The sequence below is a fragment of the Grus americana genome, chromosome 1 (genome assembly GCF_028858705.1).
Source record: "Grus americana isolate bGruAme1 chromosome 1, bGruAme1.mat, whole genome shotgun sequence".
Taxonomy (NCBI): domain Eukaryota; kingdom Metazoa; phylum Chordata; class Aves; order Gruiformes; family Gruidae; genus Grus; species Grus americana.
This window is the reverse complement of record NC_072852.1, coordinates 48,964,592-48,982,797: the sequence shown is the minus strand read 5'-3', so window position 1 is coordinate 48,982,797 and position 18,206 is coordinate 48,964,592. Positions and strand designations below refer to the sequence as shown.

The following is an 18,206-nucleotide window of genomic DNA, read 5'->3' as shown; positions in this document are numbered from 1 at the left end:
GGCTGGTGGCCACCTGTGGCCGATGTGCCCCTGAGTAGCACCATTAGCGAGACAACTGAGAAGCTGTACTTTCTTTTATCTTCAGTAACACCAGCCACAAATACCATTTGAGGCAGAATTTGGGCACGATAACAACTGCTTTCTTCATAATATTTGGAAAAAACTAGCTTTCATCAATAGGAGCTTTAAGCAAAGCCTGACAAGGACTGTTGTACCGATACATTCTGCAGACAGGTCACCATGTTAATGGTTACTGACCACAGTAACATTTAGGACTGCCTTTCTTCCTCATTTGTCCTCTTCTGTAATGCCTCTGATTGCATCCAAATTTTTTTGCAAGTAAGCTGGCTGAAAAATGGCATGCTATCCCAAGGTAGACAGTGATATTTAGGTAAGAAAACCTCATAGCTCACTATTTAGTTATGATGATGATGAAAACTGACTTTCAGCCACTGGGACCCAGCTCAAAGTTTTTATTGCTAGGTACATTCTTGGTCAAGCATGATTGATCCAGCACATCATAAAAAGAGTAACTCAATATTCAAGGTCACAGTGTAAAGAAAAGCATTCAAATCTGCATGTAAAATCATGCTCTGGTGCTTCCGTTGGGAGTAGCATACGCTTACCAAAGGACTCACTGAATCATGCACAGACAAAGCATGTTTCACAACTGCAAGTACATCAGATTTTATGTTAACATTTTGGATAGTACACAGGTGTTTGTTTCCAAAATGTCTTTTCAAGGATTCTTTGTCTGGATCTCAAAATTGTCCAGCATTAAGACAGAAATTAAAGAGAACTTTGTCTATAGATCAGTTGAAAGAGACTGTGAGTAAAGCAAGTATGTTGGCGTGCCTCCACAGTTCCCTGTCAACAAAAGAGAGATTCTATTTCTGGATACAAAGGTGACTTATGAGAGAAAATTCCAGCATTCACAAGGTTAGTTGACATCTTGTAGCTGTAACGGTGGTCAACATACCTCTGGCCAGAACAGTAGCAAAGGTGCTAGAAAGACCAAACTGGAATTCCAAAGACAGGGACAAATGAGATTACGATGCTGTTATTCAACTCATTTCCTGAAAAATTATTCTGCAGAAAATTATGTATTACCACCACAAGAGCCCAGCTTCTCTCTGAAGTCAAGCAGAAAATTATTTTCTATTTATCCTGCTCTGCTGACTTCTCCAGGAAAAATCCATTTATCATAAGACAGGTAAAGGTTTGAAGTGTTTATATATTGCATCTGCTGTTTCTCCTCTTGCAGAGAAGGAGTAGTAAGTAGGAGACTAATTTGAAGGAATTCAAATCAGATATATTTCAATTATCAAAACATACAAAAAGTATCATCAAATTATATAAAGACTGGGAATGAGACCTGTTTTGGAGTTTTCACTAAAGTCTGAACAAGTTAAGTTGGCACCCAAGTCCCCAGTTCTCATTATTACCTCCTCTTTTCCATGTATGGAAACTTCCAGTTGTTTTTGCCTTTTACACACGTGCACAAGTCTCAGCTGCCAACTCTTAAGAAACCTTTCTTGGTTCATGTTAGGCAGAATTCTCAATGCAAACACTTGAAAGGATAAAATGCACTATTTCTCAAAAGCAGAAAGGTTAAATTGGAAAAGGTGAAGAGAGGAGGAAGAAAGCCCCTTAACTGATTCTTCATTGAGTACCTAAATACAACAGCAGGGGAATTCAACTATAATTGCACTTAAAAAACAGAGAGAGTCTCCGATTTAAGTACCACATCCAGTTCTACCAATCACAGTCTTAAAGTGCCCTCATGTGGCTAATATCAAGAATTACACACTTATTAGCAAATTGCTTCATAACTGTACTTCATAACTTGTAATACCTTGCCTTACACTATAAGCTTTCATTACAGTGTTTTGTAGGATTGGTGCCATACTTTTTGCTAACTCTGTTGCACAGTACTAAAAGCAACTGTGTTACTGTTATCTCATATGGAATCTGACAGTTCAAACATGATAAAGAATCATCATATTTGGAATGAAAGTGATAAAATTACGTAGGATGATCTAAACCATGAACCACTAAGGTAAGTCACTAGCAACTTGCTAATAATGCTTTTGTAAAGATATTATGACATTTATCACAGAGAGGCAAAGCCAAACTTTGAAATTTAAAGCATGTTTTCTCAAAGAAACAGAAAACCCAATGAAACTAACAAATTATTTTTTAACCCATACTACACCCAAGGTTTTATAGGGGTTTGTGCTTTCAGGCACAAAAGCAGGCAAAAATTTTTAGGTGTTTAATGTTTACAATTTTAAACATGCCACTAACTGCTTCTAGTAAGGACATATTAGTACCTCAAATAGCAGCCTTTTATAAACCCCATAAACATTTCTCAAAATACACAGATGCAGGCTACTGACAAACTCTTTACCCCCAAAAATTAGGACCAAAAAACCACCCAAACAACATAAGAGCAAACCCTCCTTATTTTCTTAATATCAAGAGGTCCCTCCTCCCCCCAAAAAAACCCCACATTACAAAAAACTCAAAAATAAAAATGAGATAACACCTCCAAAGAAGCAAAAATTTTAAAGATTTTCAGTTTTCTGAAAATCGCCTAGTACTAGAAGATAAAAGTGACTGGGGATGCAGTCCCCAGCTTTGCAACCCGTGTAAACTGGAATCTAGGAAAGCCAATCTAAGCGGTGCAGAAGTAACAGCCGAAGTAACAGAATTCCACAGATCTGCTTTATCAGTGTTTCTGATGGAAACAAATCTAATGAATGGCAATCACAAGACTCCATTTACTCCACAACATTGCAAGCCTGGTTAAGCATTAAAAAGTATATAATCACACAGCTTCTATAAATAATGCTTTTCATAACAGTGAAAAACTCCTTCAGAATCAAAGGGAAGGTAAATATGAGAGGCGAGAAAAGTATTTCCTCTTATATCAGTTACGTTCAAAAATGGAAGGTTCAAACAGAATGGCCCTAAGCTGGATGTAGCATAGCAACAACAATCCTAGAAAAAGTCCTGCTGAGCTATATACATTGACATAAAAGAAAATGGGACAGAACAGGCTTGGCAACTAGCTAGAGGGGAGTGCTTGGTGATTCTGGAAATGAATTAAGAGGTATTCATAATATTTGCAAAATATGACACTGGATGAATCATCACAGAACACAAGTATCTATGGAAGCTAAAGCAGCCAACATCATAAAAGCCAATGCTCACAGCAGAGACCCAAGTTATTGAATAACTAAAATAATGTTTCTTTACTTATTTTTCAGTAGCTGCATAGAATACTAAACAACTCTAAGCATTAAAGTTTGTCACATCCACTGCTTGTTGCAACAGGCAGAGTTAAGCACAAGTAAAATCACACACTTTTTGGGAGCTACGATATATAAACAAATAAAAACCCCCATGAAATTTACGGTTAATTAATACAGCTTGAACAGATTAAGCACATCACAGCTATACCTACCGCTTCAGTATGTATTGGGTGCACTGCAAAGAGCAAGGATGCAACCACGCTGCTCCTGTTGTCCAGAAAAAGCTTACAGACCTTGAGGAAGACTACACAAACCACCACATGAAATACCAGATTTAGGAAGTGGTAAGAAACTGCATTTAACTCGCTGAACAAGTAGTTTAAGCGAAACGTAAGAACTGTGAGGGGACGATAAGATTTATGACTCCTCTCCTAAAAGAAATAAATCAATCAGTCATCAACAACTTATAAAAGAACTTTTACTCCAAATTATCTTTCTAAAAATCTATGCATACATGATTCCCCCCTCTATTCTTAGAAATCTACCTTCAAAATAAAGACCTGAAAATCAGTAATACTAAAAAAAAAAAAAAAAAATCAATCTAGTCAATGAAATAACTTGATTTACAATTAAAATAAGTTGTTAATCAGAGAAGTTAATTCTGACTATTTTTCATACTTCCACATAGTTTTAATGTATTATTCAAGTATTTTGATTACTCTGCCATTTCATGTTTTAGATCATTATTTTACAAAATAAAAATCTGGTGCGCTCAGCTACATGTATTATCTACGTTTTCAATATGTCTACCAGTCAACATGTCTATGGTGCCAGTTACTCCATCCATAAACTCTTTTAAAAACTATACTTAATATCATCTTCCTGTTCCAAAATGCATTTGTCAACCCACAGCCTGTTGATCTTTTGCTGAACATGTCCGTAAAACAAAAGAAGAAAATCAAAGAAAAAACGGGGGGGCAGAGAGAGGAGAGAGGGAACTGAATTGCACACACATACAGACAAAAATACAAGAGAAGAAAAAATATTTTAAAAAGCCATGAACAATCAAATTAATCTGACTTCATTTAGTTAAAATTAACCTGGCTTTCAGTTGGTTTTAAGTGCAAAATCAACACTGAATGAGATGGCTTTCTCCTGCTCCAAGTGGCTAGGGGTTTTTTTGGAGTAAAAAACGTTGAAAAATACTATTTGAAATTTTACAGGCACCCACTCACTCTCAATGACTACAGGCCTAGATGATATCTGAAAAAGAGTCTGGAAGCTTTCATTACAGGGTTATATGAAAATTATGTATCAAAGTCTATTTGTAGACCTAGCAATTAGTATCTCACAAGGAACTAACCCTGTATGTTACAGACATAAGATTACAAGGCAGAATGCCTTGATAGGCAAAACATCTATGACTGACAGGGAATGTTTACTCATTTGCTCAGCAACGGCACCATGTGTAACTTTCTACACTACATGTAAATTCTTCAGCCATTGCCATTTAACGATGTTTATCAACAACTTTAATGCCAATGCAGCTTTTCAGATAAACACATAGCCACCCTACATGGACTACAAACCAAAACCTCTGAATTCATATAAACATACTTACTCAAATAAATTTAATGGGTTCAATACCCATTCTCTAACTCCTAGCTTTGATGCTTAAGAATGTTATCCTTCCTTCCACATTGCAGTTAAAAATACTTTTCTATGTCATTGTCTAGCTTTTGCAGGAGAAAGGAAAATGGTCAGTTGTCCAATTTCAACATTGGAATCAGGTAACAAATAGCATCTTGAAGCATGACATGACTTCATTTTCTTACAAATTCTTTTATTGAACGAATGGAAAGAATATAAGCAACATCTGTTCCTGATCTTATAGTACAAAACACTAACACCACCAAATTCCATCAGAAACAAAATATTCTGTTAAAAACCCATTAGGGAAAAAAAGTCTAAAAACTCTCTGCAAGGTTTTTTTCCCATTTCCTAAATGCCTCAAAGTGTTTCACCAACAGTTTACCTCAGACATTGGAGTGCCCCAGAAGTCATTCTGAAACAGATTTTTTAACGGAGTAGAAGGATGCAAATCTTTATTGTCCAAAATCGCTGAAACATCATCAAAAACAAAGCCACAAAAGAGACTGTTCCAGTAGCAGGCTGCCACCACACCAACGATTAGTGCTGCTTCCTTCAGGCTTACATCAGCCATCTTCTCTAAGAGTTTTCATGGACAAAAGCTGAAATATATGGACAGAAACTTGAGTAGTTTTACTGATTAAAAAATAAACTTGATAAAGTCAAATTAAGATATCCAATATTTTAGAAGTTAATTACACTACATGTCTAAAAATCAGTACGATACAAAGCTTTTCTCAAGTCTCATTCATCTTACAGAATTTAGTGTTTTAATTAAAAAATCTCACCCCTAAAAAGCCCTCACACAAGCTGGATACACTGGTACATTTCATGTTTTACTAAAAAAAAAAAAAAATTGATAAGTTCTGATGTAGTTTTTAGTAGGGAGCTATGCAGTTTAAGTGAATGCTGCAAAGTAGAGAACTATGAAAATTAAGTTCTCTTGAACCTTGAGTAAATTAACATACTGACACAGAATACTAAGTTATCAAAAAGGCAGACAGTGTATGGTTTTTAGGTTTAAAGGTGTTTCTCAAAATATTTCAAAAACAATTAAACCCAAATTTCAAACATTCTGAAGAAGAAACAGGAAACTTAAAGATTTCCATAAATATAGCTGTTCACAAACAGGTAAAGAAGGATATTAGTAGTAATAAAAATTAAACTTACCATTGAAGCTCACACCTTGCTCATTTGCATTCTTCATAGAAGTTCATGAAAAGGTCATTTTTCCTAAACTCTGCCAATTTCTCTGATGTCACTGAACGTTCATGTCTAAAAAATAGCATGCAAAAAAGACACTACAAATTAACTTTGTCTTATATGATTTTCTCCAATCTTGCATAAACTTCCTAAACCCTAGAAACTATTAAACAGCAATTTTATGATTATTTAAAAAGTAGTATATGGGTCACCTGATCAAAAAGTGAAATTACTATTTATTGGGTTGTTCAGAAACACTGCTCTGCCCTGGAAGAGTAAGAATGTAACCGCAGGTCAAAGGCATGCTTTTTGACCACTGGTTGACACAGCATGGATTACTGCCAAGTATTGGGACCAAAGGTACCGAAAAAGCTGCAGACAGTTGAACACTGACTTCGTTTTGAGAAAAAGGAGAGACGACTGAACAAAAACATATCCCATTTCCCCTAAAACTAGAGAGGGGTAACATCAGTAAGGACACAGAACAGCTAATGTTAGCTGGATAACATGGATCCATAAACGTGTAAAAACCTACCAGCCTTATGTTTATCAGGGTTCACACATTAAAGCTGATTAGTTATTTGGAAGCTACGGTCTGTTTTATTATCATAAGCCCCGAAATGCTGGTGATATTTTTGTTTGTTGTTTGGGGTTTTTAATTGTGCTCCAGTTTAAGTATAGTATCCTCTAAAAAAAGGCCATAGAGATATCTCATCCAGATAGGTAATCTCAGTTGTGGTTCACAGCCTGGGCCTGAAAGAACAACAATTGCCTATCACAACTAGGGGTAAAGGAGCACTGGTAGAGAAGGAATACATGTGCACTAAGATGCAGGTGCAGTTAAACTGAAAAACAGGACAAACATATTTTAAAAGGAATCAAACCAATTCATTCAGTGTTACTCACATAACGGCAGTGAAGGGTATTTTTTTCTTTTTTAGTACTTGGAGCACTGGCTATTGGTGTTACTAAGAGCAAGCCTTTTTTTCAAAGCTGCCACCACCTTTGTAATAAAAAAAAAGGGAAAAACCCAATGTTATATGTTAAAGGATGCTGCTACATCTTTTTGCCAGGCTGGATCAGAGTACTTTAAAACACTAATCCAAGATTAAGTCTGAACATATTTATGGTCGTCTTGGCAGCCAGAGAAACCTTACTAAAAAAAGAAAGCAAAGCATACTGCAGGAATACATGAAAAGAGAGCCCCCTTGTGAACTTCAACTCACCAAAGTCTTTTAGTTTCTCCCTCAAAGAATGTGGGGAAGAAGAAACTGCTGAATTACACCCTGCTAGAAACAGAGTTTGAAATCCCTTGTTTGCAATAGCTTCTGAACAGTGCACTTCCTGCTTCTTGAAGTTCCCTAGTTCTACTGAAACAGTGACATCTGAGAAGGACCTACAACAAACATGTAATGATTTTCCAACATACAACCCTATATTTTTTAAATACTGTGTTCCAAAAGTTAATGGGACAAAATTATATTGCCATACAGAACCAACTGTAAGGTTTATTTAAAATCACCCTTTAAGAAAAAGCATCGCAAGGTGAGTAGGTTTTTGGTGACTTGAGACTCCTTTCTTAACAATGTAAGTTTACTGTATTGCTCAAAGTAGCAAGCCCTTGCAGATACTGCCTTGAGTATCAAAAAGTAACTCTGAGGTAATTCTTTTAACAATCCTATTTCAGGAAGACCTCGTGCTACACAATAAATATAAAAAAAGGATGCATTCCTAAGTATAGCCTCCTATCCAAAGGAAAAAGCTTAACCAACCTTAATTTCTAGCTCCTCAACTACTTTTCGTAGGTTTTTATTTTTCTTTTTCCTACAGAGAATATCTGTCTAGACAGCTAATTTACTTATCCCTTAATCCCAGGCAATTCTGATGCTTTCACAAACCTTTCTTTTTGCTCTCAATTTCTAGTATTTCTTCTACCCAGAAACCTTATTTTACACCACTACTGACCATCCTGTTCCCTGACAGAGCTACGTTTACCTACACGCCAACTACAGGGAAAATATTGTTTTCATTTGAATGAAAGGAACTCTTAGGCATAAATAAATCAAGATTTTAGATACACCTGAAGTCAGGCTTAAGTGGCTAGCCCACCACCAGAGCAGTCTGTTTGAGAAGTCGAGAAAAAAATTCACCTTTAACATCACAGTATTTAAATTTGCAATTTGCCCTCTCCTTTACATCCTCTACATCCTCTCCTGCTTCCAGGCCAAGCATAAAGAGAAAAAATGGGAAATGCAAAGCCACATACAACCTGTAGATCACACAAAACTGTAGCACAGATAGTTTACTACTTCTGACTTGCACTCTGCCAGTCTAAGGTCTTATTTTCCTGAAATATACACTAAAGATAAATGAAGTTTGGAAAATTACTTTTTCCTCCTGATCTGATTACAGGGCAGTTTAATGTTCTTGCTGAATTAAGACACAAATATGGAAAAGATATTTTTGCAGTCCTTTATGCTAGCATAACAAGGCAGATTTTGAGGCAGACTCACCATCTGAACTACTACTTCCTCTCTGCTACTACAGGCAGGTCCACCACCAAACTCCAAGCTTCAAACCTGGAATGATCATCAACATGTTGAGAATGCAAGACTAGAACAGAGGCAGTCTTATAAAAGTTCATCTGTACTTGGTAAGCCAGGAAAAAGTACACCTGCCATTAATCTCAGAGGAAAACCACAATTGCTATTCGACAGCCAACACTCTTTTCACGCCAACTAATCTGTTACCAGTTTGATGCTGGAAATTAAGAAGCCACATAAGGAGATAGATAGATCACCTCATAAATTACAGATCTGCAACCTTGATATGACTGGGCCCCTCAAGTGAAATCATGGTGAGTGGATATATTCCCCTTCTTGCTCACCTTATATCAACAACAGACCCTTACAGGAGCAAATAAATTTCTGTTGATTAGACACATCTAACTTCAGAAACTTAAAACACAGATTTAAAATTTTTCTTTACTGAGTAATTGCACTTTTACACCCTGAAGGGCATTAATAACAACTTCTGTTCTCATGAAGCCTACTTCAAAGAAAACGTTCTATGCAAGTCACTTTTTTATTCTTTAGAAAAAGACATGGGTAGTGGCAGTAACAGAGAATTTGAAAATCATGGCACTTCGGTACGGGGAAAAAGCTTGTACAATCCACCTAATCGTGCTCAGGATTTCCACAGAAACTGACAGGAAATTAAGCTCAAACAGATGTCCCAATTACAAAGTTTCAACCTGTTCCAGCTTCTGTATGAAAGCTCTTACTACTCCTGAAAATACTCAGCATAACTGACATACTATTGATATTTGCAGCTTTTGATACAGTCAGTATCTGGAAGGTCAGTTCAAGCTGTCAGAAAACGTTCTTTAAAAATCCATCTTATTCACTGTCCATTACAGAACATTAGTTACTACAATCTAAAGATGGATTTTTTTTTAATCTCATATTTGGAAAATATTTTCTTTCACACTTTATTACATAGTTATAGACATTAAAAATACACCTGACACTTTTCAGGCATACCAAGATGTTAAGATTTTCAACCACAATCAAACTGCAACTGTTCTCTCAAGATGAGGTAACAGAGTCTAACTCCAGAGAGTCACATTGATAAACATCACTTTGCGCGTGCAATGTGAAGCATAATTATTATGTAAATCTCAAGGAACTTAATTTTCTGTTATATTAATTAGGTTGCTGGAAACAAAAAACAGGTGATTTGCATATGGATCAGGCAGTTTCTTGAAAAGCTTTGAAAACAAACTAATAAGCATTTATGCACGTACCTAATCACAAAATGTAGGCTTCCCACTCTCCTGTTTGGAGTTCTAAAGACAGAGAAGAGAGACACATATGCAAAGGGGCTGCCAAAAAAAAAAAAAAAAAAAAAAGTCATGCATCTCTTTTACTCTGTAGGCATGTACATTGATAACCACTGAAGGTGCAGAACTATTTAAAATATTTACAGTTCACACAGAAAACTGTCAGATTCTCAAAGGTGGAAGAAAACAAAGAACTGTTAAAACCACTCCCAGATTTATTTTTAAACAGGTGAGCCACAAGTTAATCCAAAAGCTGGTGGCTGAGATGCTGAGTATCAGCACAGATACAATGGGTTACCAAACCCAGCAGAACAGTCACTTAAAAATGGCATTTTAATTCAGCTTCTGAGGCTCTGCTTTGCCTACTTTCCATCCTTTCATATTTTTATTTTTGGCTAACTTGAATATTCTTTCTGCTGATTTGATATGAGTGTTAATGACAGAAAGAGATCATAAATTTGTTTCTGTTGTCCCTTTCCAACATAGCCTTTAAATTTATCTTGTATAAAAAATGTCACTCCAAGGTACAACTCCAGTATGACACAACTTAGATGTGCAACTGTGATTTAAATGATTGTGCTTGAATCTCATATAGAAGGCAAGCAGTATTTGGGATGATGGGAGGTGTAAGAATGCAAAAAATGCCTGGATTCCCCTTTCATCTTGCTGAGATCCTAGAGCGGAATGAATAAAACAAGAAAAGTTTTATTGTGGCAACCTTCCTCTGCAAATACTACAAGATCAAAAGGAATAGGACTAATCCAAAGTACTTTTCATTCCCCAGCAAGGCAATGGCCCCCAGCCTTCTCTTCATACAGTTTTGAAGGATCAAATAGATGAGGAATGGTAGCTCTGACATGGAGTCAGAACACGCATGGCAGGCCAGAGAAAAGATTTCCCAGGGGGCAACCAAGCAGCTGAACTAACACTCAGGACATTTTAGGATACACTGGTACAAACAAGGATCAAAACATAAATTAAAAATGGGTGAGATGAAGACACTAGTTTGGCTTCAATTTGTTCAATGCAACTGGTGCAACAGTCAGTTGAAATACAAACCACAGAGGTATGGTTTGTATTTTATGGTATTTTATAGCTAAAAATGATTAACTGGATTTCACATTTCAAAGTCAAACCCTTAGGGGTTTTTTGTTTGTTTTCTACATTCAAATAGTAATAAAATAATACCTTTTATATTTAGAAAAACTACATAAAACATTATTTATTTCCTCATAGGACACTGATGCAAAAATAAGTGTCTCTAAAATAAAGCTGATCAACACTTTCAGTGTTCTAGAAACACAACAGCAGACACTGCATGTTTGTTAACTCCAAAGAATAAACAAAGAAAAGCTACATGGGTGGCATAAGCTGCAAAGACAGCCTTTAGACTCTGTTATGCATGCCCTTATTTAGTATGCTTGAACAGTATATGACTTCTTGTGGTATTTTTAATAACATTCCATGAGATCTTTCATATTGCAGTTTTTGTATCAGGTCTTTGAAATGGCATACTGTTATTAAAAGTTCTTGTTTAACATGGATGCCTAACTTCCAGCAGGGTAGGTCAAGCTGTGTACTATGGAGCTAAACTGTTCTTTGGCTCCAGAACTACAAGCATGTATTCCCACTAAAAGAAGATTCACTTATACAAAATTTGTCACACAATTAGATATGACACAGAAGAAAAACTAAATCACTTGCTCTAAGTCATTCTGTATTTTAAACCTTTTTTTTCCTTTTGTGCGGGGTTAATATTTCAATTGTTTTCACTCTTTTTTCACTTTTGGAAGTTTTCATGCCCACCTCAAAATCCCTTTTAGTTCTGCATCAATTTTCTTCACTAGCTGCACTACACAATTATAACCTAGATGTGGTTTCACTACATGTGTAATGGTGTACTTTATGTTGATTCTGTAATAGAACAACACTCAAAAAATGCTGAAGCACATTAAATAGCTATACTGGCCTTAACAGCTTGTTAACCTGATGTACAGGACTAATAAAGAGTTCCTATTCAGAAGGATCCTAACATTGATGTACTATTTTATTTTCTGTATCACAGGGGGATCCATTTCCTTAGAGCTCATCTTGTAGCAAGGCAGCATTATTCTCTGTGTATCACCTGCTCCACCTATAAGACATCCTCCTGCTAAGAAATTGTTTTACACTTAAACATAATGAATTTTATTTTCAGTAACATTTCCCATTCATGAAATATAATCAGGTCTCTTTCCCTTCCCTAACTACACCATTTGCTTTTCTTACCCAATATAGAGCTGTAATTAACCAATCTCTGGCTGAGGTATAAAAGCCTTCACTTTCAATCAAGAATTAAATTATGCCATGACTGGAACAAGTTACATAACTATAAGGAGTGCCAAGCACCTTGTGTCTTGTCAGCCTTCATTAAATATCAACACTAATCAAGAGATAGCAAAGAAAAAAATGAATAATCCAGAAAAAGGCAAAAGTCCAAAGATGACATTAAGATCACCTTTCTCTTTCCATTAAGGAATAAAAAAAAAAAAAATCCTTTTCAGCTCTCCACAGCAGTTGAATGAATAAAGATATAGACACGTCTCAAATAATTGCTGCGTTTTGGGTTTTTTTTTATTATTTTAAAAGATGTGCTCACACCCATTTAGCTAAAACACAGGATCCCAAACTTTTTGGGCCATCAGACCACTACCAACGCTCAGACTCCCTCGCTGGCCACCGGTACTCAATGGATCCGAGTGGTCCATAGACGTGATCCTTTCCCGTACTGCTCTGCCAGCTCTCTTCCCGACCACAACATACCTGGGCAATACTGCAGCCCTCCAGCCAGCCGGTCACGCAGGAAAGAGCGCGTTGCCCGCAGCCCCGGGACAAGGGAGGAAACGTAGGGCGAGGGCAGGGGGCGGAGGGGGCCGGACAAGCGGCCGCCGCCAGGAAGCCTGAGGGAGGGAGCCGGCCGAGCCAGGGCGCCGGCCTGCGCCTCGCTCAAGCGGCGCGGAAGCGTGCCCAGGAACCGAGGCCGCACCGCAGCCCGGCGCTCAGCAGGCGCGGAAGGCTCAGGGATGAGGCCCGGCCGGGGGAAAAGGACCACCCGCTGCCGCAGAAAACTACCGCAGGCAGCAGCTACACCGGACTGAACCTTCCCGCCCCCCAAATCCCGTCTGTGGGAGAACAGCGAACAGCCCCCAGCGTACCGCCGCCCGCCCTACCTGAGGCCGCAGAGGAAGCGACTTCACCGCTACCGGCACCGCCACCCACAGCTCGCTCCGCCGCCGCCGCCAGACACGACGCATGAGCGCAGCACCTCCCCCGCCACCCCCCTCCGGCCAGCACAGGCTGTCGGGAAGCCGCCCCCAGCACGGCGGGCCCCGAGGCATGCCGGGAGCCGCGCGGCACGCTGGGACGCGGAGTTCGCTGCCAGCGGCGCGAGGTTGCGGCCCGGCGCCGCTGCCTGGTGAAACGGTTCTCCCGAGCGGGGCTGCGCTGTGCCGCGCCCGTCCCCCTCGTGTGGCCGAGCCGTACCTCGGGATTGGGAGCGCCCGACCGGCACCGTGCGGCCTGTCGTGCCGCGGGGGCGTTGACTTTCCCCGCGCCCGCGAGTATCCGGGTCCCCGGGAGCGGAGCCGGCGGGAGTGTTTGATGGCGTCGCCTAGCAGCGGCCGCCACCGCCGTCCTCGGGAAGCGGTGAGGTCAAGGGGCGGGGGGGCGGCCGCGAGTGGGCGCGGCGCTGCTCTGAGGAAGGAGGCCAAAACCGCTGCGCTCTGCTCTGCCGCCGGCCGGGGCGGCCCGCGCTCCCCCGGGACCCCCGCGGAAAGCCGGCAGCCAGGCCGGGGGCGGGCCCGGGGGTGCCAGGCAGGAGCGTCCGGGCTCGGGCATGGTCGCAGCCCGCTGTGTCTGCTCTCGGCTGATGCCTCAGCAGTGCCCCGCGATGAAGGTGGACGCAAAATAAAGCAATTTGTTAATTCAGCAGTCAGATGAAATGCAGGCAAAATTGTCTCTCAGCAGCATCCTGGAGGGATCGCGGGCTGTCACTGTATCGTTCCTGGGGCTGGGATATAGAAATGGGAAGAAAATAGGAACGCTGCACAAGATCCCATTTTGTTGTGGCTTTGTAGTTAAGATGTAGTGCTCTGCAGACCTAGCGGATGAGAGCTAGTCTGGGTAATGTCATTTGAAAATCAGAAGTAGCTTAAACGAGGGTAGTCCTGGTAAGCTAATGTGGAGTTAGCAGAGCACATCTCCTGCATGACTGTGCTGTTGCTTGGTATTCAGTCTTGCTCAAGTATATGCAACTCTGTGCTAAACATTGTACGCACCTTTATGCAAAAAGAACAGCTATTCCTGCTGGTGCTTAACTTCACTGTGATGATAAGGTATCTGCAAGGTAGCTTAGCTGTCTCTTTATGTGTTTTCCTGTAGGCAGCACAGGACATTATTGTTGCTGCGACAGTACTTAAACATGCCCACCAGACTTCCTTTTCTATCTGCCCTTGCTGAGCTTTGTAACATCTGGCTATTTTATGTATGTTTGATTCCTTGAGTAAGTCAAGAAAATCTTGTGATAACTAATGTCAAATGCACATACATCTATGTCACGCTTTTTGTAGAGTTGTCACCGAAATTCGGGAATGAAAGAAAACTCCTTAACACCAATTTAGCATTAAGAAGCAGGCATTTCCTTTATTGCAGCGCTGGGTGTCAGGAGGATAGTTCCTCAAATCAGGTACACCTAATGCTGGTTCTCTTGTCATATTTATACACAAATGTTACAAAGATTACAAACTGGTACACTCCCCGTTACAATAATTGGTTCATATTTCTTCGCCTAGTATGCAAACTAGAACGCACGCTCAGTTCCTTTCTCTGCCTCTATCTTTTGAGTAGGTGGGATAATTTGGGTAGGGGGCTTATGGGTCGGTGGTCGTGGGGACCCTGGCCCAAATTACCTTTCCCCTAGTTTCTCAATATTTTGGTGTTGGTAATTGTTTGCTATACACCTCAGCAAGATAAGGATGTTGCTGGAAGCAATTAATGTCCTCCCTTTCTGCAAAGTATGTACATAAGGACCTTGAAGTGTCTTGTAGCTCCTCCTTTTTCTCATGATGTGTAGCAGGTGCTCATTCTAAGAATCGTTAGCCTTCTACCTAAAGTAATAATGAATAGTTTCTTATCACATATAATACAAGTAGGCCTTCATTACAGGCCTTTCTTCTTGGCTACGTTTTCTTATTATGTATAATATAAGCAGGCCTTCGTTACAGGCCTTTCTTTTTGGCTACAGAGTCATGATCTCAGTGTCTCACCACACAGGTCATCTGTCAACTAAAAGCACAGGTTCTAGTTGAGGGCAAGGGATCAGCTAAATTTTATGATGAAAAATTCCTCAGTTAAATAAGTTCTCTCTTATTGTCCTTTAGTATGTACATACTGTGGAACATGCTATATGCTTAGGTTGTGCCCCCCACACCTTGCTATAGCTGGTCTCCCAACAAGTTGGATTATTTTATATAGAGATATCTCTCCTTTTGGATCAAATTTTAGGACTGATATTTTCTTAAGATGTTATTTTATAAGTTAAGAGAAAAAGCAATTTGAAAGATGGAAGGTAGGAAAAGATTGGCAGTAATAAGGTTGTGTATTTGCTTACAGAATAGTTTTGATTCTTGGGCATTTCGTACCCATAATTCCTACATCTTAATGTTTAAGAAAATATGGGTTTTTTTAAAAAATAACACTTAAACAAGTATGTTAATGAAATCAAGTAGTATTCAATTAACTGAAGGAGGAGTGCCAAGATTAGTATACGCCTGCAGGTGATTTTCTTGTATTTTCCTTTGCCATCTACAACAAAACAGAAAAGCAAAAATGTATATATGATGTCATGATTACGAAGTCATGGATTATATGGAATGCATGTTTTCTAAAACATTTAGCAAACACTGAAGAAATGGTAAATACAGGGAAGCTCTCAGGTAGTTCACATATTCTATAAAGATGAAGAAAGGTTGACTTTTATCCTCCCTTAAGCATTCAACTGGATTTCAAAGTCTTACAGCTCTTCTTTCAGACTGCTTAGACATTTTGGGGGGGGAAAGTAGTACCAGTTCAGCCTTTCATTAAGGAAGGAAGTTTCAGTTGTTGAGTCTTTAAACTGCTGAATGATGAACAGGGTGCATGATGGAACAGATCTCAAAATATCATACTCAGCATAAAGCATTGTTACCTTTATTAATTGAGCTTTATTTTTTTTCTATAAAATATATATCCCTGCCGTATCATTAGTTTTTTAATTACTAAAAAGGGTTTTTTATTATTAAACCAGTTATTTTTATTTCTTTCTTAATTTTTTTAACCATTTATACCATATTCATAATTTAGGGCAATAAGCAGATTAAAAAAAAATGTTCTTTTTTTAATCTTGACAGAATCTAATTTTGGAAATATTGATAATAAAGGCTAGAGACAGCTCCAGAGAATAGGATAATCCAAGACCTCCAATCCCTTCTGCCTTTTCAGATACTGCATTGACTTTCAGGTGTGTGAGAAGTCACTGTGGCCCACAGCAATCAGTAGGTAAGCAGTAGAACAAAACTTTGCACCAATTTCTGATCAGATTTTTGTCGGTTTCCAGATTGTTTACTGTCTTTATCAATTCAAGTATTCTAATCAAAAGAAAAGGATATTTAATACAGGAGCTCAAGATCTTAGAAATTAATGTCAGGAAATGGATGCTCATAGTATCAAACTAAAGCAGTTGTTGGTTGTATTTTAAATATTAGAAATAATGATTTTGTGACTGTAAGGAGATGTTTATCCTACAAGAGCTGTTTCAAAGGGCATCCAGTTGTGTTTGTTCATGAACATAAAAATACCGCATTGAGAGGTGGGGAGGAAAAGAAGGATATTAAAGTTAAAATAGAGGTTTCGCATGTGTCTTGATCTTCACTGTTAGTGTCACAAATTCATTGAGTATGCATGATGTAATTTTTAACTTAGAGAAAAATTGGGTTTACTATAATCTCCTTGGTTGCCGTAGACCAAAATGTGAACATGATGTTAATCAGTGTTATGAAATCAATACAGTTACTAGAACCATCTTGTGTGGTTCAGTGGCCAGGCTCCTTTAAATCATTTGACATAAAATTGATAGGCACTGATATTTCTGGTAATCATTATTTTAATTTTTGTTCCAGGAAAAATCATTAATTCAATATGGCACCCATTTTAGATTGGAAGAAGCTTATGAAAGTTGATCCAGATGCTCTGCCTCGTCAAGAGGAACTAGCGGACAGATTGCTGGAGAACATATCCAAGGTACTCAAGGGGAAAACAGAACATAAGGGGTTTGTTTTGCATTCTTCCCTAAACTTTCTCTGCTCTTTCACTTAAATAAAGGATTTACTTTGTAGATTTCATTGATATTTGTATATAAGCACTGTTGTCTCTTTTTGTAGGTTGATGGCAAAGACTTAAAAACTGAAACTCCGGAACAACTGATACACCTTTTTAAAATTACTCAGTCGCTAATGAAGGTTGGCATTAATCCTCACTTTTTACAATTCTACAGATACATTTGTTTATTTTTTGTTTAACTGAAAGCATCATTACTTTCTCTTTTTTTTTTTTTCTTGCATTGAGCACAGTGGTTACTCCTAAGAGCGTTTATATGCTAAATGTGTGCTTGCACCAGAATTTCTTCTTGTAGCTGTTGGGATTATAGCATGTAGCAGTGGGAAGTCAGTAGTAGTAACATGGTTATATAGTTAAGGAACCTTAGTTTTATAGATGGAAAATACAAACAAATATCTCAAAAAATTGGTTAGATATTTTAAGTTACTGGTAATGATTTTAACTTCAATAGAAGTTTTTGTGGTAGGTTGATGGTTTAGAGTAAATAAAAAAGTCACATGAATGAAGAAATACAGCTGTCCTAAAACTGATCCTATAAATCTATCATCCTTTCTTGAATTTACTCATAAATGTACTGAAAGGAAGAAATAAGAGCAGCATGGGTTAGCACATTAGTTTTAGAGAGACTCTTTTACTGTTTTTAATTCTCACTAGTATGCTTTTGAATGTTTACATAGCCCTGTAGAATAAATTACTAAAGAAGATATTTCAACAATCTGAACTTCTTGTCAGCATAAGGAGAAATGGGAGTGGTGCTATGTTCTTTTGTAAATGTTTTCATCATTTTAAACATGAGGTCTATGGAACAATCTTCTAATTTATGTTAGTGGTAAATATTTCTTCTT

At 38.5% G+C, this 18,206-nt stretch overlaps 2 protein-coding genes across 22 annotated transcripts in view; one reads left to right on the top strand and one right to left on the bottom strand.

The window, feature by feature from the left end:
• Positions 1–13,558, bottom strand: part of TMTC3 (transmembrane O-mannosyltransferase targeting cadherins 3) — a 33,482-nt gene extending 19,924 nt beyond the window's left edge. Inside the window, exons 1-8 of one of the 16 annotated variants that reach the window (XM_054830168.1) lie at positions 13,161–13,265; positions 9,916–9,957; positions 8,624–8,689; positions 7,337–7,506; positions 7,017–7,113; positions 6,078–6,182; positions 5,293–5,509; positions 3,470–3,688 (exon numbers count right to left, since the gene is read on the bottom strand). In XM_054830168.1, coding sequence (XP_054686143.1) covers positions 3,470–3,688; positions 5,293–5,481 — 408 coding nt within the window. In that variant the 5' untranslated portion in view covers positions 5,482–5,509; positions 6,078–6,182; positions 7,017–7,113; ... (2 more) ...; positions 9,916–9,957; positions 13,161–13,265. Of the gene's footprint in view, positions 1–3,469; positions 3,689–5,292; positions 5,510–6,077; positions 6,183–6,645; positions 6,665–7,016; positions 7,114–7,336; positions 7,507–8,623; positions 8,690–9,915; positions 9,994–12,753; positions 13,107–13,160; positions 13,266–13,473 lie in introns of those variants that run through there. The other 15 variants (XM_054830185.1, XM_054830195.1, XM_054830137.1 and 12 more) reach the window with 15 other exon arrangements.
• CEP290 (centrosomal protein 290) overlaps positions 13,358–18,206 on the top strand; it is a 57,124-nt gene continuing 52,275 nt past the window's right edge. For 3 of the 6 annotated variants that reach the window (XM_054830087.1, XM_054830049.1, XM_054830095.1), the window contains exons 1-4: positions 13,542–13,635; positions 16,377–16,524; positions 17,145–17,265; positions 17,406–17,483. In XM_054830087.1, the coding sequence (XP_054686062.1) occupies positions 17,164–17,265; positions 17,406–17,483 (180 nt within the window). In that variant the 5' untranslated portion in view covers positions 13,542–13,635; positions 16,377–16,524; positions 17,145–17,163. Of the gene's footprint in view, positions 13,636–14,558; positions 14,675–16,376; positions 16,525–17,144; positions 17,266–17,405; positions 17,484–18,206 lie in introns of all 6 variants that reach the window. The other 3 variants (XM_054830059.1, XM_054830078.1, XM_054830069.1) reach the window with 3 other exon arrangements.